Source organism: Amblyraja radiata, chromosome 27, assembly GCF_010909765.2.
Source record: "Amblyraja radiata isolate CabotCenter1 chromosome 27, sAmbRad1.1.pri, whole genome shotgun sequence".
Classification (NCBI taxonomy): domain Eukaryota; kingdom Metazoa; phylum Chordata; class Chondrichthyes; order Rajiformes; family Rajidae; genus Amblyraja; species Amblyraja radiata.
In genome coordinates, this window is record NC_045982.1 from 24,642,667 (window position 1) to 24,666,647 (window position 23,981).

The 23,981-nt window shown below is 45.2% G+C and overlaps 1 protein-coding gene and 1 long non-coding RNA gene across 2 annotated transcripts in view; both read left to right on the forward strand.

Moving 5' to 3' along the window:
• LOC116988576 overlaps positions 1-23,981 on the forward strand; it is a 31,465-nt gene extending 7,484 nt beyond the window's left edge. Inside the window, exon 2 of the long non-coding RNA XR_004415994.1 lies at positions 23,657-23,981. This is a non-coding gene — a long non-coding RNA (uncharacterized LOC116988576). The remainder of the gene's footprint in view (positions 1-23,656) is intronic.
• LOC116988574 (C-reactive protein-like) lies at positions 21,879-23,980 on the forward strand. Its single transcript, XM_033045417.1, is given in 3 exon segments — positions 21,879-21,942; positions 22,564-22,725; positions 22,728-23,980. Coding segments are annotated over 3 exon segments (678 nt in total). The 3' UTR covers positions 23,180-23,980.

Sequence of the window (23,981 nt, forward strand, 5' to 3'; positions counted from 1 at the left end):
ACTACCTGCAACCTCCGGCAACCACCTCCAACCTCCGGGAACCGCACGGAAACCTTGGGTGGGGTGCAAAGTCTCCAGAGGTTTCCGTTCAGGTTTCCAAAGTGGGACAGGGGCATAAGACTATGTCTCCCATTGACCCAGACTGTTATCTCACCTTTTTGAGGCTGCTCTGAGGCAGACAGTAAACGCAGTCAAATCAGAGAAATCGGGTGCATCCAACCTGACAAAGCTGTTGGCTGTTTTGCTTGGGAATATCACTGATTTCTTCATCAATCCTGTAAAATATGAAGTGTTTAAGAAGGAACTGCAGATGCTGGAAAATCGAAGACTGCAGTCCGAAGAAGAGTTTCGGCCCGAAACTTTGCCTTTTCCCTTCGCTCCATAAATGCTACTGCACCCGCTGAGTTTCTCCAGCTTTTTTGTGTACCTGTAAAATATGAAGTTTGAATGTTCAATCTCTGTTTGAAATTGCACCTTTGCCATCGGAGATGGAGCACAGGATAATTAGGGCGCAGTTTTCTGCAAAAAGATTTTTTATTGAAATCTTAGGGACAGGGATGGAGTTTCAGAAGTGCATTCTGCAGAACCCGCTCTTCAGCCTGTTTCTCGTTTACAAGGAAGGCAGCATTGCTGAAATTGTTCTGGTAAATTAGCCAGAACTGGTAGAGCAAATCATGGAGCACCTTGGAAACAGAGATTACTGCGTCCTAAAGGTTAACAGGATGCAGATCCGTGCATAGAAATGGAGGTTGTTGCCAAAGATCCTATAGCAAGCAAGATAGACCACTCAACGAAAAAGACGTAGTACGGTCATGGGCAGATTCATGGTAATTTTCGGACCCATTTCCGTAACCGGCTTCCGTATCCGCACCAAAGATCCCATGGCGGAGCAAAGATACTAGTGCGGAGACGGAAGCCGGTTACGGAAACATCCTCGTAAAAATAAAAGTTATTTGTTAAAAATCTTCTCCTCATTTTCAGAATTATAATTTATTAACACAAACTGTTCCCCCGCAACGTTGATTACACTGCGAGTCGGGTCGGGTCGGATTACTGAAATGGATGAAAAAAAGGCCCACATTCTGCTCCGTTGTGTACTACACGTCAGCCCATTGCATTTAGAAGAAGTGGTCTATCTTGCTTCGCTATAGGATCTTTGGTTGTTGCTACTCCCCCAGAGAGTAGGTCAGGAAATGAAAGGCAAATTCTGGGAAAGGTCAGAGAGAGCAGGTATGGACAGCATGGGCTAAATGGCCACTATCCATGCAGTATCCTACAGTGCAGATAAATGCACATTGCAAGCACTATCAGTAAAAACCTCAATGTATTTTAGCCACAATGTTGTGCGTTAGGTACAAGGAGAGATTGGACTAACTGAGGTTGTTTTCACTGGAGCATTAAAGAAGCACAAATGACGTGGAGCATAGTTGGGGTAGAGCGTCTTTACTTGGAAATGACAAGTACCAGAGGGCACAGGTTTACAGTGGGACAGAGAAAGTTTAAAGGAGACTAGACCAAGTGCAGACTCCCCCAACGCACCCATTCCCTACCCATAACCCCCACGGGAGGCGTGGTCCTCCAACTCAAACCGTTCCCGAACGTAAGATTCCAGCCCTCCCCTTGCCTTCCTCAACAGTGATCTTTAAACAAAATTCCAATTGCACCTGCCCTGTGTGTTGCAATAGTAATTTGCCCTCCACCTGCTAGTCTGGCCATTATGACGTCATCAGTTAAAGCTGTTCTGTTTGAAATTAAAGGTATTTTGATTTTATTAAACTTTAATCAGTAATGTCAAGAAATAAAGCATAAAATGTTTAATGAAAGTGGTCTCTGCCTCGAGGGGGAAAATGTGAATCAGAATATGTAACAATCTTGTGAAAGTTGGCGTTTTTAAAGCTATAATCGCAAATAACGTGTCAAATACAGGATAATATCTTCACTGAGGCAGGTGCCTGCTAGCTGAGCCATTGTGACATCATTTGAAGCTGGTGGTTTTAATTTCAAAATCTTTTGCCTTTTTTACACTTTTAATCTAAGGGGGTGGAGCGGCCGCCCAATAGTCTAGAACAGGAGATTATCAAGAATATTTTATTGTCATGTGTCCCAGATAGATCATTTTTACTTCCAGCAGCTCAAAGAATACATAAACACAGTGCACTGTAAGCAATATAATAAATGAGAAAGACAAGTTCAGTGTGTGTATGTATACACTTATTCACACATACACACAAATGTATATACATATATATATATATATATACATATACTCACACACCACATATACGATACGATAACACTTTATTGTCAAAGCGAGGTCTGAAATTTGTTTTTGCATACAGCCATACAATAAAATATACGTACATAAAAAACAAACAACAGTAGAGCAATCCAAACAATGATAGTCTATGTAATTCAGAGCTTAATGGCGGTTGTACTGTTTACTAGCCTGATAGAACTGGCCTGAACTTGGACGTTACAGTTTTCAGGGTACTTTTTCTTCTTCCCAGTGATATGGATGAAATGAGTGTGTGGCCAGGGTGGTGTTGGTCTCTGACGATGCTGGCTTCCTTTTTGAGGCAGCGACACCTGTAAATCTTTTTGATGTTGGGGTGGTCAGAACCTGTGATAGAATGGGCAGTGTTCACAACTTTTTGCAGTCTTCTACATTCCTGGGCATTCAAGTTGCCGAACCAGGCCGTGATGCTCTCTACTGTACACCTGTATAAGTTCAAGAGAATCCTCTCTGACATACCAAATCTCCCTGATCACCTCAGGAAGCAGAGGCATTGATGGGTTTTCTTTATAATTGCATTAGTGTGGACTTGACCCAAAACATCACCGATTCCTTCTCTCCAGGGATGCTGCCTGCCCCACTGAGTTATTCCAGCTTTTTGTGTCTATCTTGTGTCCAGGAAAGATCTTCAGAAATATGCACGCACAGGAATTTGAAGCTTTTGACTCCACCATTGTCCCGTCGTCATAGACAGGTTTGTGGATCCTCATCCATCCTCCATCTGGGAACCCATCCCATGGTTGATGCCCACTCCTGATCTCAGCCTTTCCCTCTACATTTGGCCCCCAGTCCCACTGAATCACTCCCAGGGTTAATCAGCAAGGATAGTCCAGGAGACCATCCATCTGCTTCATCCCCTGTCTCATGGATTTTGATTAGATCCTCAAATCTCATACCGCTCCTTCGACAGGTGACTTTTGCACCATTGCCTTGATGTAGGGAGTGAGTCCCCAGGCTGTTCTTCGTGTTGCCCCAGCTTATGACTGAGAAACTATATCATGTGCCTTATCAAATTCCATGTAAACAAGATCCACTGCCCAACCCTCATTAATTGCCTTTGACAAAAAACTATGTCAAGACATGACATGCCGCCAAGAAAGTCATGCTGACTTTCCCTACTTAGCCTATTCTCATTCAAATGCAAGCGAATCCTATCCCGACCACTGACAGTGATGTTGATCCTTCAGGGCAACAATATTCCCTCCACAGCTACTCTTTTACTGTATACTTTTTGGAGTCCCTGATGGGCCTGTCCCACTTAAGCAATTTTTTAGCAGAATGCAGGCGACTGTCAAGTTGCTGGCAGTCGCCTGAAAAACCGGTAACTGGAACGGCGAAGTTAGAGCAACTGGAACTGGAAGCTAGAGAAGAAATGGCAGGAGAACTTGATTGAGAGATAAGAATCATCATTAGACATGGGTGAGGTGCCAGAAGACTGGAGGGGTGCTAATGGTTTTCTCTATTTAAGGGGCTGGAAAAGCCTGGGAACTATAGATTAGTAAACCTAACATCTGTGGAAAACAAGTTTCTGGTGAGAATTCTATGGGATTAGATACAACTCCCCAGGTTCCATCAGCATGTTTCCTGCCCAACCAGAGGAAACAATATTCTGGACTTAGTTTACACTAATATTACTGAAGCCTACAAAGCCCTCCCCCTCCCCCACCTTGGACAGTCTGACCACCTCTCTCTGTTCCTGCTCCCCAAATACACACCTCTGATCAGACGTGTGAAACCTACCACGAGGACAGTCAAGGTCTGGCCTGAGGGGGCTGTCTCTGTTTTACAGCAGCAGTTTCAGCAGACAGACTGGAGTTTGTTTGCTACCCAGTCCACCTTCAATTCACAAGTGGACATCAACTCATACACCTCAACAGTTATGGACTATATAAAATTCTGCACCGATAATGTCACTACACACAAAGAAATAAAGACCTTCCCTAACCAGAAACCGTGGATGAGCAGGGAGGTCAGACTCCTACTGAAGGCTCGCGATGCCGCTTTCAGATCTGGCGACGCTGAGGGATACAGCTCATCTAGGGCCAATCTGAAAATGGGAATTAGGAATGCCAAACTCAATCACAAACGGCGGATTGAGGAGCACTTCCATAACAATTCTGACCCCAGGCGCATGTGGCAAGGAATCAAATCCCTTGCCGATTACCAGAAAGTTAACACCCCTCCCCCAGACAACGCCACCCTTCCTGACGAGCTAAACCATTTCTATGCTCGCTTTGACCGTGATAACAAAACCCCAGCCATCAAAGTTGCTCCACCCCCAAATGAACAACCCCTCAGTCTCTCCACCTCTGCTGTACAAGATGCACTGAGCAAGGTGAATGAGCGCAAAGCTGCCGGCCCCGATGGCATCCCTGGCCGGGTGCTTAGGGCATGTGCTGGACAACTATCCCAAGTCTTCACCGACATTTTCAATCTGTCACTGGCCCAGGGTGTTGTCCCCACTTGCCTCAAGACATCAACCATCGTGCCAGTGCCCAAACAGTCAGCCACAGGGAGCCTCAACGATTTCCGCCCAGTGGCACTCACCCCTGTCATTGCTAAGTGCTTTGAGCGGCTGATCTTGGCTCACCTCAAAGCCAGCCTCCCCCCCACACTGGACCCCCATCAGTTTGCCTACCGGGCCAACAGGTCTACAGAGGACGCCATAGCGGCGGCCCTACACTCTGCCCTGACCCACCTGGACAACAACAACTCCTACATCAGGTTGCTGTTCATTGATTTCAGCTCCGCTTTCAACACTGTCATCCCCGCCAGCTTGATCACCAAACTAAGCGGGCTTGGCATCTCCACCTCCCTCTGCAACTGGACACTGGATTTCCTCACCAACAGACCACAGTCTGTTAGGGTCAACAACCTCAACTCCACCACTATAACACTGAACACCGGCGTGCCACAGGGCTGTGTGCTCAGCCCTCTCCTCTACTCCCTCTTCACCCACGACTGCATCCCTAAGTACGGATCCAACGCCATCATTAAGTTTGCTGACGACACCACGGTGGTAGGACTGATCAGTGACAACGATGAGTCAGCCTACCGAGAGGAGGTCCAGCACCTGACAACCTGGTGTGCCAATAATAACCGCGTCCTCAACTCCAAGAAGACGAAGGAACTTATTGTCGACTTCAGGAAGGTCAGAGGGGGCAGACATACCCCCATCCACATAAACGGGACTGAGGTGGAGCGCGTCTCCAGCTACAAATTCCTTGGGGTACACATCTCGGAGGATTTGTCCTGGTCCCTCAACACCTGGTCAAAAAGGCACAGCAGCGCCTTTACTTCCTGAGGAGGCTCAAGAAAGCCCACCTGTCCCCCCAGATCCTGACCAACTTCTACAGGTGTACCATCGAGAGCATCCTGACCGCCTGCTTCACGGTATGGTACAGCAGCTGCACTGTTGCGGACAGGAAGGCACTACAACGGGTGGTGAAAACCGCGCAGCACATCATCGGCGTCCCGCTCCCTGCCATGGATGCCCTCCACCGAAAACGGTGACTGAAACGAGCTGGGAAGATCATTAAAGACCCCTCCCACCCCAATCATGGACTGTTTGCCCTCCTCCCATCAGGGAGGCGGTACAGGAGCCTCAGGTCTCGTACCAGTAGGATGAGGAACAGCTTCTACAATCATACCGTCGCATTGCTGAACTCGGAGTCCCGCCGATAGATTCCTCCGGTCCCTCCGTCCCCATTGTTTAATTATTCTGCATTTTCTATTGTTCTGTATCCTCTTTTTTTTTTTAAATTCTATATTGCACTACTACGGACTGACGCAAAACTGCATTTCGTTGTACCCATACTCAGTATTTGTGCAATGACATTAAAGTTGAATTGAATTGAATAAAAATGCATTTGGAGAGACAAAGGTTGATTAGGGATAATCAGCATGGTTTTGTAGGTGGAAGAAAGTATTTTATGAATCTTTTTTGAAGAAGTAACCAAAAATGTTGACAAGGACAAAGACATATATGTTGTCGATACGGACATCAGCAGTGCATTTGATAAGGGCATTTGCAGGTGACTCTGGAAGGTTAAATGTCAGGGGATCCAAGGTGAGCTAATTGATCGAGGTTAAACGAGTTCAGTATCTCGATGAATGCAAGGAATCATGGGATTTGTCAAAGGTCATCGGGATTTTAAAAAAAAACGAATGCATCGCTGTATAAACTGTGAGTACATTTTCAGTCTGTGTTTTTGTCTTCTTTGAATCTTACATTGGTTATGGCTGACACAAATTACGACCAAATGACACTAGATGATTTTCTGCAATGGAAAGTCAAAGCTTTGAAGCATTTTTTAGCTGACAGGGGGTTGAAAAAGACGGGACAAAAAGACGAACTCGCTGCTCTTGTTTACGCTGCATCGTACATGATGAAGCCTGTGTTACCGACTGCTGACTTCCCACATCCATCATCGAGCATTCAAGTTATCTTGTCAGTTTCTTGGTTTCTTGGTCCTCTAAGATCTAATGGAAACTTCAGGGATAACTCTTTTACACAATGGGTGGTTGATATATGGAATGAGCTGCCGGAGGAAGTAGTTAAAACAAGTAACATAGAAACATAGAAACATAGAAAATAGGTGCAAGAGTAGGCCATTCGACCCTTCGAGCCTGCACCGCCATTCAATATGAACATGGCTGATCATCCAACTCGGTATCCCATCCCTGCCTTCTCTCCATACCCCCTGATCCCATTAGCCACAAGGGCCACATCTAACTCCCTCTTAAATATAATAATAATAATAATGGATGGGATTTATATAGCGCCTTCTAATACTCAAGGCGCTTTACATCGCATTATTCATTCACTCCTCAGTCACACTCGGTGGTGGTAAGCTACTTCTGTAGCCACAGCTGCCCTGGGGCAGACTGACGGAAGCGTGGCTGCCAATCTGCGCCTACAGCCCCTCCGACCACCACCAATCACTCACACACATTCACACACATTCACACACAGGCAAAGGTGGGTGAAGTGTCTTGCCCAAGGACACAACGACAGTATGCACTCCAAGCGGGATTCGAACCGGCTACCTTCCGGTTGCCAGCCGAACACTTAGCCCATTGTGCCATCTGTCGTCCCAATATAGCCAATGAACTGGCCTCAACTACCTTTTGTGGCAGAGAATTCCACAGATTCACCACTCTCTGTGTAAAAAATGATTTTCTCATCTCAGTCCTAAAATACTTCCCTCTTATTCTTAAACTGTGACCCCTAGTTCTGGACTTCCCCAACTTCGGGAATAATCTTCCTGCATCTAGCCTGTCCAACCCCTTAAGAATTTTGTAAGTTTCTATAAGATCCCCCCTCAATCTTCTAAATTCTAGCGTGTACAAGCCATCCAGTCTTTCTTCATATGAAAGTCCTGCCATCCCAGGAATCAGTCTGGTGAACCTTCTCTGTACTCCCTCTATGGCAGGAATGTATTTCCTCAGATTAGGAGACCAAAACTGTATGCAATACACCAGGTGTGGTCTCACCAAGACCCTGTACAACTGCAATAGAACCTCCCTGCTCTTATACTCAAATCCTTTTGCTATGAATGCTAACATACCATTTGCTTTCTTCACTGCCTGCTGCACCTGCATCTGGGCTTAATTACCAGTTGCCAAAATATGTTGCATGGTAGCCAGACCCAGGGGCAGTAGCGATAGATGCATTCTCGTTACACTGGGGAGGAATGTTCTTTTATGCCTTTCCTCCATTTTGTCTCATCAGCCGGTGCTTTCAAAAAATCAAGCAAGATTTCGCTTCAGGTATTTTAGTAGTGCCTGACTGGCCTACGCAGCCATGGTTCCTGTTGATGTTAGGAATGTTAACGGAACCATATATGGTTATAAGTAAGCATAAAGATTTGCTTGTTCATCCCATGACTCTGGAATCTCACCCTCTGCATGATAAAAATCAACGTATTGATTTGCAGAGTTTAAGAAGACTTTTACTGGTGCTGAGATTATCCGACCAAATGGTGGACGTTATCACTGCAGCTTGGCGGGACAATACCAAGAAGCAATACATTTCCTACATCAAGTGATGGGAAGTGTTTTGTGTAAATTCAAATATAACTTATAATACGGCACGTATAGCTGATGTCCCAGAGTTTCTTTCAATGTTCTTTTTTGATAAAAGATTAAGTTATAGTGCCATCAACACTGCCAAAAGTGCCTTATCATCGTACTTGCTGCTGGGATCGGGACACCACTCTGTTGGTTCTCACCCTTTGATATCCAAATTCATGAAGGGTATCTTTAACATAAATCTTCCCAGGCCCAGGTACGTGGAAGTATGGGACGTTAACGTTGTGTTAACACTGCTTCGCGGTTGGGCTCCAGCTGCACCTTTATTGAAACATAGAAACATAGAAAATAGGTGCAGGAGTAGGCCATTCGGCCCTTCGAGCCTGCACCGCCATTCAATATGATCATGGCTGATCATCCAACTCAGTATCCTGTACCTGCCTTCTCTCCATATCCCCTGATCCCTTTAGCCACAAAGGCCACATCTAACTCCCTCTTAAATATAGCCAATGAACTGGCCTCAACTACCTTCTGTGGCAGAGAATTCCAGGTCTTTATTATCTTTATTATCAATTATCTTTGGTCCGGCTCACCTATAAGGTAATAATGATCATGGCGCTAGTTTCAGCGCAACGTGTCCAGTCGTTGCAAAAGCTAAGGCTGGACAGGACGGTTATGTCTACCAATAAGATAACGTTCTATATAAATGAGTTAATTAAGCAAAGAAGACCTAGGAGTCTTGGGTCTGAAGCTGGAGTTTTTAACATATCCAACGGATCGTAGATTATGTGTTGTCACATATATTCAACAATATATAAAGGCTACAAAGAACCTTAGAGGCACTGAACTGGCTATGTTCATCACTCATAGGAAACCACACAAGAGGGTATCGGTGCAGACCATCTCTAGGTGGTTGAGACATGTATTGGCTTTCGCAGGAGTGGACACTGATGTTTTTAAATCTCACTCCATCAGGGCTGTAACAACATAAGCAGCGAGGTTCATGGAGGTTCCGCTGGACCGCATCCTAGCGACAGCAGGATGGTCGCATGAGCAGACTTTCCAAGCCTTTTACAAAATGCCTATTGCCAGGCCTGGTTCGTTTGTCAACACAATTTTGAATTCTGTTAAATACATTTTTATTTTCCTGGATGTAAGAAACCACTTTTATTATTATTACTTTCATTAAAAGCATCAGCATGTTTTTAATCTATATCATGTCTGAATGCACTATCTTTTCAACCATATCTGGTCAACTGATGCAGTGTGTTTGCATGGACTCGGGTTCACGGCATGAAATCACAGAGCTTTGAAATCTTCACGTAGTCACTCACGTGACTTCGAAATAAAATAGAAAGATTAAACGAGAACTTGCCGTTTGAAGTTTGATCTATATTTTATGAGAAATTGCGATGAGGAATTACGTGCCCTCCACTCCCAACCCTATTCTCATAAAGATCATCGGTAGTTCTAGTTTCTTAAATCTTCCTATAGTTAGGTCAGCGATTGTTCTGTGATTTCATATGGCTGCTTTAAAGGTTGACGTGCATGCGGGCTGGCGGGCTTCTTCACGTTATCCCTCATCGCAACTTCTCATAAAATCAAAATCAAATTTCAAATGGCAAGTTCTCGTTTAATCTTTCTATTTGACCTATTACCAAAATGTACCAAATGTATTAAAAACATGTACCAAAAGTCTTATTTTCTACCCCTTCTACCTGTTACACTATGCCTCTTTAGGGGAACTATGTACCTGCACTCCTAGATCCCTCTGCTCTACAACACTCCCAAAGGCTCTTCCATTTATGGTGAAGATCCTGTCCTGATTCAACTTCTAAAAATGCAACACCTCACACTTATCTGCATTCAACTCCATTAACCATTCCATTGCCTACTTGCCTTGCTGATCAAGATTCTATTGAACTTTGTGCAAAAGGCTAAGATGGTGCAGAATTTGATAGGTGTATTTAGGGATGTTTTTAAGACTTAGTAATGGACACTGAGTGCAGTGAACCTTACTTGGAACCCGGATACTCAAACACAGTCATTGACGTACGCAAACACATAATACATTCTGTTTTGATGCTCATTTATTAAGCAGATGAAACTGCAATGTTGCAGTCCAATCACAATCACTGGTAGCACAGAACACATTGTGAGCTTTCCAAACCTTGGTGTAAGAAACAATGTGAAATCAAGAGGTTAAATACAGAGAGAGACAGTAATAATTCCAATCAGCATTATCTAAATCAAGATAGGATCAGCCTCCACCACAGGGACTTTCCCACAGTCCGTGTCTGCCCATCACCACCACCCCCGTGCCCCTGGTGCTTTCTTGTCTACATGTGTGTGTCAGGGAGATGGCACCAAATGCCCTGGAGACCGCTCTGTACTGCTACATCTTTTAACTGGGATGCCCAACTGTTCCCAGTGGGATTTGAGGAAGGGCTCCAGCAGAATGGACGAGGAGGGGTGTCTGGTTAAGAGGGCGGACTTGTCTGTTCTGAGCACTCCCTGGGATTCAGTCAAGGGTCAGTGTGTGGGGCAGTGCCCTGGGGTTTACACCCTGCTGATCCATGTAGACATCACCATGGTTCCCCACTCCCCGTCACTCTCTCAATGTGTGACGGAGAATGGCCGAGACTCTTGTGTATTGAGTTTGAACCCATTACCCTGTCAGTGAGGGGGATGAGAAACTGCAAGGACAATGAGTTGTCCCTTATCCCGACTTAAACAGCCCTTTATTCTGTAATCAACATCAGTACTTCTACTACTGATCTGGTTTATGGAGGAAAGATCGCAAAGCGAGGCCATATTTAGCAAGAGTAGTTTGAGGAGATTGTGTTCCCCTCTGCACATTTAAATGCTTTTTGTAGCCAAAACATTTAAAGGGTACAATCATTATTGTCTTTAATTATGACATTCCCTCCTGTTGTAAATGGTGTTGATCCCCAGTCAATGATGTTCCCTCCATCAATGTAACACCCCTGGCTGATCAACTCAATCTCATTGGGTTTTAGAACACGATCCCACATATTAACATCAGTTATCTCTCCGACAAACGACTGCATTAGTGTGGACTCATCCCGATATTCCACCCATTCCTTCTCGCCAGAGATGGCCTAGCTCAACTGTGGGCTCCTGCTCAAAGGGTAGGTATGAGGAGGAGTCTGAGTGCTGGTGCCTGTCCTCAGCTTCAAAGAGACACTTCATTTTCATGCACTTCCTCTGGCAATTTGATCTGTGCATCCAACACCAAGGAGGGAAAAAGTTGCTCCTCTGGTACCTATTAGATATTCCCTCTCTCACATTTGACCTATGTCCAATGGGTCTTGATAGTCTTACTCTGGGTAAAAGACTGCGTGCATTCACCCTAACTATTCTCCTCATGATTTTATACCCCTCTGTACAATCACCCCTCAGTCTTCGGAGCAGGAAATAAGGTCCGAGCCTGTGCAACCTTTCCCTATAGATGAGGCCATCTTCAGATTCAGGGATATTTTCTACCCAGCTGCTGTCAGGCAACTGAACCATCCGATAATGGTCCTGAGCTACCATTTACTTCATTGTAGAGACTATCTTAAATCGGACTTTTCTGGTCTCCATCTTGCACTGAACATTATTCTGTACAGTCTGGGCAGCTGGATTGTGAACATGTATAAACATATATAGTCTTTTCACTGACTGGATAGCACCATAGTACCTTGATACATGTGACAATAAACTAAACTATGTACCTGCACTCCTAGATCCCTCTGCTCTACAACACTCCCAAAGGCTCTCCCATTTATGGTGAAGATCGAAGTGGCCACCGTTTTTCACAACTCCACCCAATCCACCAGCCTTCCTTATGCCCTTGTCCCACTTAGGAAACCTTAATGGAAACCTCTGGAGACTTTGCGCCCCACCCAAGGTTTCCGTGCAGTTCCCGGAGGTTCCCGGAGGTTTTTGTCAGTCTCCCTTCCTGCTTCCACTACCTGCAATCTCCGGCAACCACCTCCAACCTCCGGGAACCGCACGGAAACCTTGGGTGGGGCGCAAAATCTCCAGAGGTATCCGTTCAGGTTTCCTAAGTGGGACAGGGGCATAAGACTACGTCTCCCATTGGCCCAGACTGTTATCTCACCTTTTTGAAGCTGCTCTGAGGCAGACAGTAAACGCAGTCAAATCAGAGAAATCGAGTGCATCCAACCTGACCAAGCTGTTGGCTGTTTTGTTTGGGAATATCACTGATTTCTTCATCAATCCTGTAAAATATGAAGTTTGAATGTTAAATCTCTGTTTGAAATTGCACCTTTGCCATCGGAGGTGCAGCACAGGATAATTAGAGCGCAGTTTTCTGCAAAAATATTTTTTCTTGAAATCTTAGGCACAGGGATGGAGTTTCAGAAGTGCATTCTGCAGAACCCGCTCTTCAGCCTGTTTCTAGTTTACAAGGAAGGCAGCATTGCTGAAATTGTTCTGGTAAATTAGCCAGAACTGGTTGAGCAAATCATGGAGCACCTTGGAAGCAGAGATTGCTGCATGATGCTCACACACCACATATACGATACGATAACACTTTATTATCAAAGCGAGGTCTGAAATTTGTTTTTGCATACTGCCATACAATAAAATATACGTACATAAAAAACAAACAACAGTAGTGCAATCTAAACAATGATAGTCTGTAATTCAGAGCTTAATGGCAGTTGTACTGTTTACTAGCCTGATAGAACTGGCCTGAACTTGGACGTTACAGTTTTCAGGGTACTTTATCTTCTTCCCAGTGATATGGATGAAATGAGTGTGTGGCCAGGGTGGTGTTGGTCTCTGACGATGCTGGCTGCCTTTTTGAGGCAGCGACACCTGTAAATCTTTTTGATGTTGGGGTGGTCAGAACCTGTGATAGAATGGGCAGTGTTCACAACTTTTTGCAGTCTTCTCCATTCCTAGGCATTCATGTTGCCGAACCAGGCCGTGATGCTCTCTACTGTACACCTGTTGAAGTTCAAGAGAATCCTCTCTGACATACCAAATCTCCCTGATCACCTCAGGAAGCAGAGGCATTGATGGGTTTTCTTTATAATTGCATTAGTGTGGACTTGACCCAAAACATCACCGATTCCTTCTCTCCAGGGATGCTGCCTGCCCCACTGAGTTATTCCAGCTTTTTGTGTCTATCTTGTGTCCAGGAAAGATCTTCAGAAATATGCACGCACAGGAATTTGAAGCTTTTGACTCCACCATTGTCCCGTCGTCATAGACAGGTTTGTGGATCCTCATCCATCCTCCATCTGGGAACCCATCCCATGGTTGATGCCCACTCCTGATCTCAGCCTTTCCTTCTACATTTGGCCCCCAGTCCCACTGAATCACTCCCAGGGTTAATCAGCAAGGATAGTCCAGGAGACCATCCATCTGCTTCATCCCCTGTCTCATGCTTTGATTAGATCCTCAAATCTCATACCCCTCCTTCGACAGGTGACTTTTGCACCATTGCCTTGATGTAGGGAGTGAGTTCCCAGACTGTTCTTCGTGTTGCCCCAGCTTATGACTGAGAATCTTTATCATGTGCCTTATCAAATTCCATGTAAACAAGATCCACTGCCCAACCCTCATTAATTGCCTTTGACAAAAAACTATATCAAGACATGACATGCCGCCAAGAAAGTCATGCTGACTTTCCCAACTTAGCCTATTCCCATTCAAATGCAAGCAAATCCTATCCCGACCACTGACAGTGATGTTGATCCTTCAGGGCAACAATATTCTCTCCACAGCTACTCTTTTACTGTATACATTTTGGAGTCCCTGATGGGCCTGTCCCACTTAAGCAATTTTTTAGCAGACTGCCGGCGACTGTCAAGTTGCCGGCAGTCCCCTGAAAAACCGACAACTGGAACGGCGAAGCTAGAGCAACTGGAACTGGAAGCTAGAGAAGAAATGGCAGGAGAACTTGATTGAGAGATAAGAATCATCATTAGACATGAGTAAGGTGCCAGAAGACTGGAGGGGTGCTAATGTTTTTCTCTATTTAAGGGGCTGGAAAAGCCTGGGAACTATAGATTAGTGAACCTAACATCTGTGGAAAACAAGTTACTGGTGAGGATTCTATGGGATTAGATATATATGCATTTGGAGAGACAAAGGTTGATTAGGGATAATCAGCATGGTTTTGTAGGTGGAAGAAAGTATCTTATGAATCTTTTTTGAAGAAGTAACCAAAAATGTTGACAAGGGCAAAGACATATATGTTGTCGATACGGACATCAGCAGGGCATTTGATAAGAGTCCGCATTGCAGGTGACTCTGGAAGGTTAAATGTCAGGGGATCCAAGGTGAGCTAACTGATCGAGGTTAAACGAGTTCAGTATCTCGATAAATGCAAGGAATCATGGGATTTGTCAAAGGTCATCGGGATTTTTTTTTAAAGCGAATGCAGCGCTGTATAAATTGTGAGTAAAACATAGAAACATAGAAACGTAGAAAGTAGGTGCGAGAGTAGACCACCAGGTCCGTCGAGCCCGCACCGCCATTCGCACATGGCTGAACACTAAACAGACACACTTACCCACAAACAGTAGACACAAGACACAGAACACAAGACACTACCCTCCCCTTTATACCGCTATCACCCCTCTCCACCCCAAAAACCTCGTGATCTCCTGGGGGAGGCAAAAAACCGGATAAAAACCCAGGTCCAATTCGGGAAAAAAATCCGGGAAATTCCTCTCCGACCCCAATCCAGGCGATCGACACTTGTCCAGGAGATCACTCAGGTCTTACTATACTAACCATACCTAGGTCCATATCCCTGCCCTCTCCCCGTAGCCCCTTATCCCCTTGGCAGCTAAAAAAACATCTATTTTAGTCTTAAATATATTTAAAGTTTCTGCTTCCACTGCTCCCTGGGGCAGTGAATTCCATAAATTAACCACCCTCTGGGTGAAGAAGTTCTTCCTCATCTCCGTTTTAAAAGAGCCCCCCCTTATTCTGCAACTATGTCCCCTAGTTCTAGTTTCCCCGATCATTGGGAACATCCTCGGTGCATCCACCCGATCAAGGCCCCTCACGATCTTATATGTTTCAATGAGATCGCCTCTCATTCTTCTAAACTCCAAAGAGTAGAGTTCCAGCCTACTTAACCTTTCCTCATATGTCAATCCCCTCATTGCAGGAATTAATCTTGTAAACCTTCGCTGCACTGCCTCCAGGGCTAGTACATCCTTTCTTAAGTATGGACCCCAGAACTGTACACAGTATTCCAAATGTGGTCTCACTAATACTGTGTGCAGCTGCAGCAAGACCTCCGTGTTTTTATACTCAATCCCCCTAGCAATAAAGGCCAAAACTCCATTGGCCTTCCTGATTGCTTGCTGCACCTGCATACTAACTTTTAGTGATTCATGTACTAATACCCCTAGATCCCTTTGCGTTGCATTACAACGCAGCTCCTCCTCATTTAGAAAATAACTTGCCCTATCATTTTTTTTCCCAAAGTGAATGACTTCACATTTATTAGTATTAAACTTCATCTGCCAAGGTGTTGCCCACTCACCTAGCTTATCTATATCCTTTTGCAGACTCTTCCTATCCTCCTCATCCCCTACTTTTCCTCCCATTTTTGTATCGTCCGCAAATTTTGATATATTACACTTGGTTCCCTCCTCCAAATCATTTATATAAATTGTGAACAACTGGGGTCCCAGCACCGACCCTTGCGGAACCCCGCTAGTTACCGGTTGCCATCCCGAGTATGAACCATTTATCCCCACTCTCTGCTTCCTATTTGTTAGCCAATCCTCTACCCATGCTAATATATTACCCCCAATCCCATAATTTTTTATTTTTAGCAATAGTCTCTTATGTGGCACCTTGTCAAAAGCTTTTTGGAAGTCCAAGTATACCACATCCACCGGTTCCCCTTTATCCACCCGGGTTGTTACTTCCTCAAAGAATTCGAGCAGATTCGTTAAACAGGACTTCCCCTTCACAAAACCATGCTGGTTCTGTCCGATGAAGTCATGTTTATCCAAGTGCCCCGTTAGTGTTTCTTTAATAATTGTCTCTAACATTTTACCCACCACCGATGTTAGACTAACCGGTCTATAGTTACCCGCCTTCTGTTTACTTCCTTTTTTAAATATAGGTGTTACATTGGGCATTTTCCAATCCACTGGGACCGTTCCTGCCTCCAGGGAGTTTTGGAAAATTATCACCAATGCATCCACAATCCCCACCGCTATCTCCCTCAAGACCCTTGGATGTAATCCATCAGGCCCAGGGGATTTATCCTCCTTCAGTCTCATTAATTTCCCTAATACCACCTCCTTGGTGATCTTAATAGTATTTAGCTCCTCCATTCCTACCGCCCCCTGTTTATCCAGCGTTGGAATATTTTTTGTGTCTTCTATGGTGAAGACTGATACAAAATACTCGTTTAATGCCTTTGCCATTTCCATGTTCCCCACCAACAACTCTCCAGTCTCACCCTCCAATGGACCAACGTTCCCCTTAGCCACCCTTTTTCTTTTTTCAGTCTGTGTTTTTGTCTTCTTTGAATCTTATATTGGTTATGGCTGACCCAAATTATGACCATATGACACTGGATGATTTTCTGCAATGGAAAGTCGAAGGTTTGAAGCATTTTTTAGCAGACAGGGGGTTGAAAAAGACGGGACGAAAAGACGAACTCGCTGCTCATGTTTACGCTGCATCGTACACGATGAAGCCTGTGCTACCGACTGTTGACCTCCCACATCCATCGTCGATCTGTCAAGTCATCTTGTCAGTTTCTTGGTCCTCCAAAATATTCCAAATGGGATTTAAACTGGAGGTGGAGTTATGATGAGGCTAACCAGCCCGCTACTTCACTGAAGTTTCGCCTGCTTAGCGACGACAAAGAAGGCAAGGCCTATAGCTGTTTTACTTCGGAGTCACGTGAGTGACTAGGTGAAGAAGGCCGTCAGCACGCATGCGCGTCATTACATCTGAAGCATTGCGCAACGACTGACTGGCAGGCGCATCGCTCCTTCCAGCGGTAAGTTTAAACCTGCAGGTAAGTTTTGTACTTATTACCAGGTTCTGTTTTTTCTTGCAGGAATCTCTTCCTACAGAGGTTTCCTGCTGGATATTTTAGGGGCGAAGTCTGGACGGGCCGCGGTGAAACCGGTTATGGACCGAGGGGAAATCCCCGGTTCGGACCGGGGAAGCGCGGGTAGCCGGCGGCCATCGGGTTCGCTACCCCAGTCGCTGACAATGCGGTCAGCGGCTCCCAGACCGCTGGGGTTTCCTATGAAAGGGGGTAAATCCAACAATAAGTCGGTCAGGCCGATGGACTCGGGCGAGTCAAGCCAGGACGGTTCCCCTCCTTCAATGGGTAGCGTCTACGGACGTCTAACCCACATGGAGCACCTGATGGAGAGGTTGCTCCACAATGATATGCTCCAAAGGATGGAGTTATATCACCTGGGTATCCTCGGGAGCCCGCGGCAGCGGCACCTGTTTTAGAGCTGCACAATGTCTCCCTCTCTGAGGAGGGGAGCATTCGGGGTCAGTTTTCTGACTCATGAGTTCGAAGGTACAGCCGGAGAGCATACCACGAGGCACGAAGGGCATGAATCAGAAGTGCCCGCAATGGAAAAAATGGAGCATGGATAGTGCCCTCGGGCGTTTATCCCACAAATGTGATGCTCCATCCTGATATAGGTCCGTAGGAGGGTCCATATCAGCGCAGGTATCCTCAGGGGCCTGCGGCAGCACCGGTTTCATGGCTGCCTACGAATCTCCCTCTCTGTGGAGGGGAGTGCGAGTGGTCAGTGTGTAACTGACTTCAAATTCGAAAGTATGTCCGTGGAACATACTGAAGCACATGAGTATGGCTTCAAGGGAATCCTCGCAAACGAAGGTGTTGCTGCCAGAAGAGTTGGTTACCAGCCGTTGGCAGAAAACCCGGAAGGGGCCGGAGTTTCCATCACGCAACAAGTGCCGGCAGTGAACAGCGCTATCAGGGGTGACATTGGAGGGGGCATGAAATCCAGGAAATGAAACCAGCCGCTGAATCTTCTCTTCAGGTAAGACTTATCCAACAGGTAATACCTGCATATGGAAGCAAAAGCTGTCGGACTAATCGAGGTACCGACGACGAGCAAAGCTTTATCGTTTCGGCGACAACACACCCCACGCCTTCATCGGCAGTAAGCGGTTCACTGAAGCTGGTGGCAGCTTGAAAACTGGGCAGAGGTCTTTCAGGCCAAGGCCCAAGCCAGTCTCAGGAAAAATATGGCATCCACGCACCCTACCAGTCCTACTCTCCAATCAAGGAGGGAAATAGAACCCACATCAGGGGCCTTTGGGCTTACCATAAGACCACCGGTACCCATGGAGGTAGGTGGGTCTGGTTCTTCCAAAACATGGGGTATGTGGACCATTTACATGTTGGTAATATTTACACTTGTTTTTGTACAAATGACAATGATAACATGACATTCAGATCCGTTTATAACTAAAATGATAACATGCGATTAGTTTATACTGCACAGTATATAAGGGTTCCAAGCATGGCTTGGAATTGGGGCCAGAGTTGTCTTTCGAGGCAGGCTCAGTATTATGGCCAGGATTGCCTTTCAAGACAGGCTTGGAAATAAGGCCAGAGTTGGCTTTCGAGGCAGGCTCAGAATTATGGCCAGAGTTGTCTTTCGAGGCAGGCTCAGAATTATTGCCAGAGTTGTCTTTCGAGGCAGGCTCAGCATTATGGCTAGGATTGCCTTTCGAGACAGGCTCGGGAATCTGGCCAAAGTTGTCGTTCGAGGCAGGCACGGAATTATGGCAGGGGTGGACTGTTCATTGTGAAAAACGAAGGATGTCGGTTCATACTTGATTAACTCACATGTGCAACATAAACATTTCAGAATAGGGAACTTCGTTACTGTCTAACAACTGATTTCCATAGGATCTTTATGGCATGCATCAATCTCAAAGATGCATACTATTTAGGTCCATTCACATGGATCACCGGAGACATTTGAAATTTATCTGGATGGGGCAATGATAACAGCTAAAGCGTTGCAAAATGGGCTAACTTCAGCTCCCAGGTTATTTACCAAATTACTAAACTGGTGCTTGGACTGCTCAGAGCTCAAAAAAGCACTTGTTTTGGCTTATCTGGATGATATTGTAAACGCTGTATATTGCTAAAATCAACTGTTTCAGCTGCAAACTATATTTGAGAAATTGAGGTTCCTCATCCATCCAGTTAAATTAAAGTTGATACCAACTAGAGTTATTGATTATTGGGATCTACCTTTAGCTATTAATTTGTCTGTGACTCCGCCCTAGGGCAAGAGATTGGAATTAATAGAAGCCGTTGTTATGAAGCAGCCTTCTATTCATCAAATGTAATTGGCAATATAGTAGCTGTGTTTCAGCTGTGCAAGTTGGGCCTTTGCATTATCAGAACTTACAACATGCAAAGTAGTAACCTCTCAAGTGCCATGTAGGTCATTGTTAACAGACCTATGCTATTGCCAGCTGAAGCTAACAAAGTCACAATGGTGGACGAACAGTACTTAGCATTGTTCCAGTAGTTTTTGGTCAGTAAATCTTCATGAGTTACCACTTCTTCAGTTATTGGTATCAAATACCTATAGACACTAGGTGCATTCTATGGGTTAAAGGGTTATTGCGCGAATATGCACAATCTGCATGCTCAATTCCAAGTTGATACACTGTGGTGGTAGCATATGTTAGTCACATGGGTGCAATCAAGTCAATGTATCCTGTGATATTTTACCTAACCTCATTTGGCACTGGTGCATCACCACGTAAAATCAATGACCACACAAAATGGATGTTGGATCACAAAGTATTTTATGACATTATGGCTCGATGGAACACCGAATATCGATATGTTTGCATCCAGGCTCATTCACTGGTTGCAAAAATATGTGGCATAACAGTGGCGAGAGATACATTCTCGCTACACGGGGGAGGAATGGTCTTTATGTCTTTCCTCCATTTTGCCTCATCAGTCTGGTCTTGCAATAAATTCAGCAAGTTCCCGCTTCAAGTTTTTTCGTACAGTCGGACTGACCTATGCAACCATGGCTCCCGCTTATGCTGGGAATAATAATAGAACCTTATATGGTTATTCTAAACACAAACTTTGCTGGTTCAGCCTGTGACTTGGGGAACCAGCCTCTACATGATAAAATCAATTCATTGACTTGCAGACCCTGAGACAACTGTTCCTGCGGCTCAGGTTGTCAGACCGATCCATGTATATGCTCTCTGCAGAGTGCAGGGATAGCACCTAAAAAGCAGTACATTTCCTCTTCAGGAGATGGGAAGTGTTTTGTTTAAATGCTAATGTTACATATAATACAGCACGGACAACTGACGTCTTGGAGTTCATTTTCAAATGGGTCTTTGACAATAAATTAAGTTATAGTGCCATTAACTGTGCCAATCATGCCTTCTCATCATATTTGCTGCAGAGAGCAAGTTTGGTGCATTGTCTTGGTCACCCAGTTATAGGAAGGTTGTCATTAAGTTAGGAAGACTGCAGAGAAGATATGGGGAGGATGAGCAGGCCAGGACTTTATGCCTTGGTGTGCAGAATGCTGAGGGCTGATTTTATAAAAATGTATAATGTCATGAACGGAATAGATAGGGCAAATGTACAGTCTTTTAGACGCAGTAGGGTAATCAAGAATCAGGGGACATAGGTTCAAGGTGAGAGGGTAGGATGAAAAGAAACCTGAGCAGCAACTTATTCTCACGGAGGGTGGTGGGAATTTTGGTTAGGAAGATGGATAGGAAGATGGATAGGGAAGGTATAATGGGATGTGGGCCAAATGCAGGCAGGTGGGACTAGTGTAGACAGGGCATCTTGGTTAGCATTGACAAGTTGGACTGAAGGGTATGTTTCTGTGCTGTATGATGCGATGACTCTAAGTTCTGCCCACTCATTCACTGATTGGACACTTTCCCATGGGGTGAATCCAGGCAGTAAACCAAACTTCTTTACATATATTCCAGGAATCAGCTGTCAGCGGTCCTGACCACAACCTCATGGCAAGCATCCAATACATGAACATGTGCCTCTCCCTATCAACATGAAGTTGTGTTACAGATCAGAGCCACAGTGGGATAGGGAAGATATCTCTCATCGGGCGGGGGAGGTGAACTTCATCACCTCCCGGGAAGGTGAATTAACGTGGCTCACTCCACTCCCTCCCCCTCATCACCTGATGCTGACTGATGACAACACACAGATCAATGGCAGCTCTCTGAGTATTGGATGGCAGCAGAGTTTGCTCCACCCCCTCAATTCCATCCTGCGATTGGCAGTGACTGGGTTCAGCAGAATATAAATTGCAGCATCTTGTGCCCAGGGTATTGGACCCCCCTGAGGTGAAACCAACTTGTCGGAGACAGACACAGTGAGTACCAGAGGGACTGTTTGTGTGTTGCTGACACACGGGACTGGCTGCTGGTTCTCAGTTTCAATGGATCGACAAGTGAAATGAAATGAATTGGGAATTCTATGTTTTAACAGGTTGGAGACAGGATGAAGCCCTTCGCAACAATTGTGCTTGTGATGTGCATTTACCTGTCAGGATCGGACAGTGCAGGTTTGTATGAGATTTACATGTAGGTTTGGAGAGTGTGTGTCTGTACTGACCATGATGTCAGTCTGAACTAATCCCATCTCCCTGCACATGGTCTGTATCCCTCTATTCCTCAATGTGCATGTGTCTGTCTAAATGCCCTTAAACACTGCTATTGTATCTGTTTCTACCACCACCCCTGGCAGTGTGTTCCAGGCACCCACCACTGTGGAAACAGAAACTTGCCTTTCACATCTCCTTTTAACGTGATCCCTCTCACTATCAATCTGTGCCTTCTGCTACTTGTCATTTCCACCCTGGGGGGAAAAACTGACTCTGACTATCTACATTAACTATGCTGCTTGTCATTTTGTATTTCTACAGTTTGCCCCTCAACCTCCAACACTCCAGACAAAATAATCCATGTTTGTCCCACCTCTCCTTGTACCGAAGGTGCTCCAATCCTGGTAAAAACTTCAACACTCTCTCCAAACCTGCCAGTCTTCAGATGCCACTCTGTCTCTCACATTTAAAAAAAACATCCTTTTGCAAATCACTGCTCACTAGCGACCTTGTGCTACATCTCAGATGGCAAAGTTACCATTTCAAACTGAGATTTTAAATTTTTACTCTTCAATTTTACAGGATTATATGGAAAATCAGTGATATTCCCAACCGAGACAGACAACAGCTTCGTCAGGTTGAATGCGCCTCACTTCGCCAGTTTGACTGCCTTTACTGTTTGTTTCAGGGCAGCCACTGAAGCAACACGCCCTTTCAGTTTGCTCTCCTACGCAACATGCTATTCCACAACGAACTCCTGATTTTGCATGTAAATAAAACACAACTCTATGTGTTGTTAGGAAGTAGTGAAGATAGGTTTTACGTCCCTGAAATGAATTCTTTACTGAGACACATCTGTGTGAACTGGGAGTCTAAAGGGGGTGAGATAACAGTCTGGGTCAATGGGAGACGCAGTGTACAGAAGATTGGTGGAAAGGGTCGGGTTGTGAGAGGGTCTGGTCAGTTTTTTCTTGGTCAGGAGCAAGACTCAGTCGGAGGAAATTTTGACAAGAAACAATCCTTTGTCGGAGAGATAACTGATGTTAATATGTGGGATCGTGTTCTAAAACCCAATGAGATTGAGTTGATCAGTCAGGGGTGTTACGGTGATGGAGGGAACATCATTGACTGGGGATCTACAACATTTACACCAGGAGGGAACGTCATAATTGAAGACAATAATGATTGTACACTTTAAATGTTTTGGCTCCAAAAGGCATTTAAATGTGCAGAGGGGTACACAATCTCCTCAAACTACTGTAGCTGAATATAACCTTGCATTGCAATCTTTCCTCTCTAAACCAGATCAGTAGTAAAAGTAGTGGTGTTTATTCCAGAATAAAGGGCTGTTCACGTCAGGGTAAGGGACAACTCACTGTCCTTCCAGTTTCTCATCACCCTCACTGACAGGGTAATGGCTTCAAACTCAATACACAAGAGTCTCGGCCATTCTCCGTCACATATTGAGAGAGGGATGGGGAGCGGGGAACCATGGTGGATGTCTACATGGATCAGCAGGGTGTAAACCCCAGGGCACTGCCCCACACACTGACCTTGATTGAAGCCCAGGGACTGCCCAGAACAGACAAGTCCGCCCTCTTTAACCAGACTCCCCTCCTCGACCATTCTCCTTCCTCAAATCCCACTGGGAACAGTTGGGCATTCCAGTTAAAAGGTGCAGCAGTACAGAGCGGTGTCCAGGGCATTTGGTGCCATCTCTCTGACACACACATGTAGACAAGAAAGCGTCAGGGGCACGGGGTGGTGGTGATGGGCAGACACGGACTGTGGGAAAGTCCCTGTGGTGGAGGCTGATCCTGTCTTGATTTAGATTGTGCTGATTGGAATTATTACTGTCTCTCTCTGTATTTCCCTCTTGATTTCACATTGTTTGTTACACCAAGGTTCGGAAAGCTCACAATGTGTTCTGTGCTTCCAGTGATTGTGATTGAACTGTAACATTGCAGTTTCATCAACTTAATAAACGAGCATCAAAACAA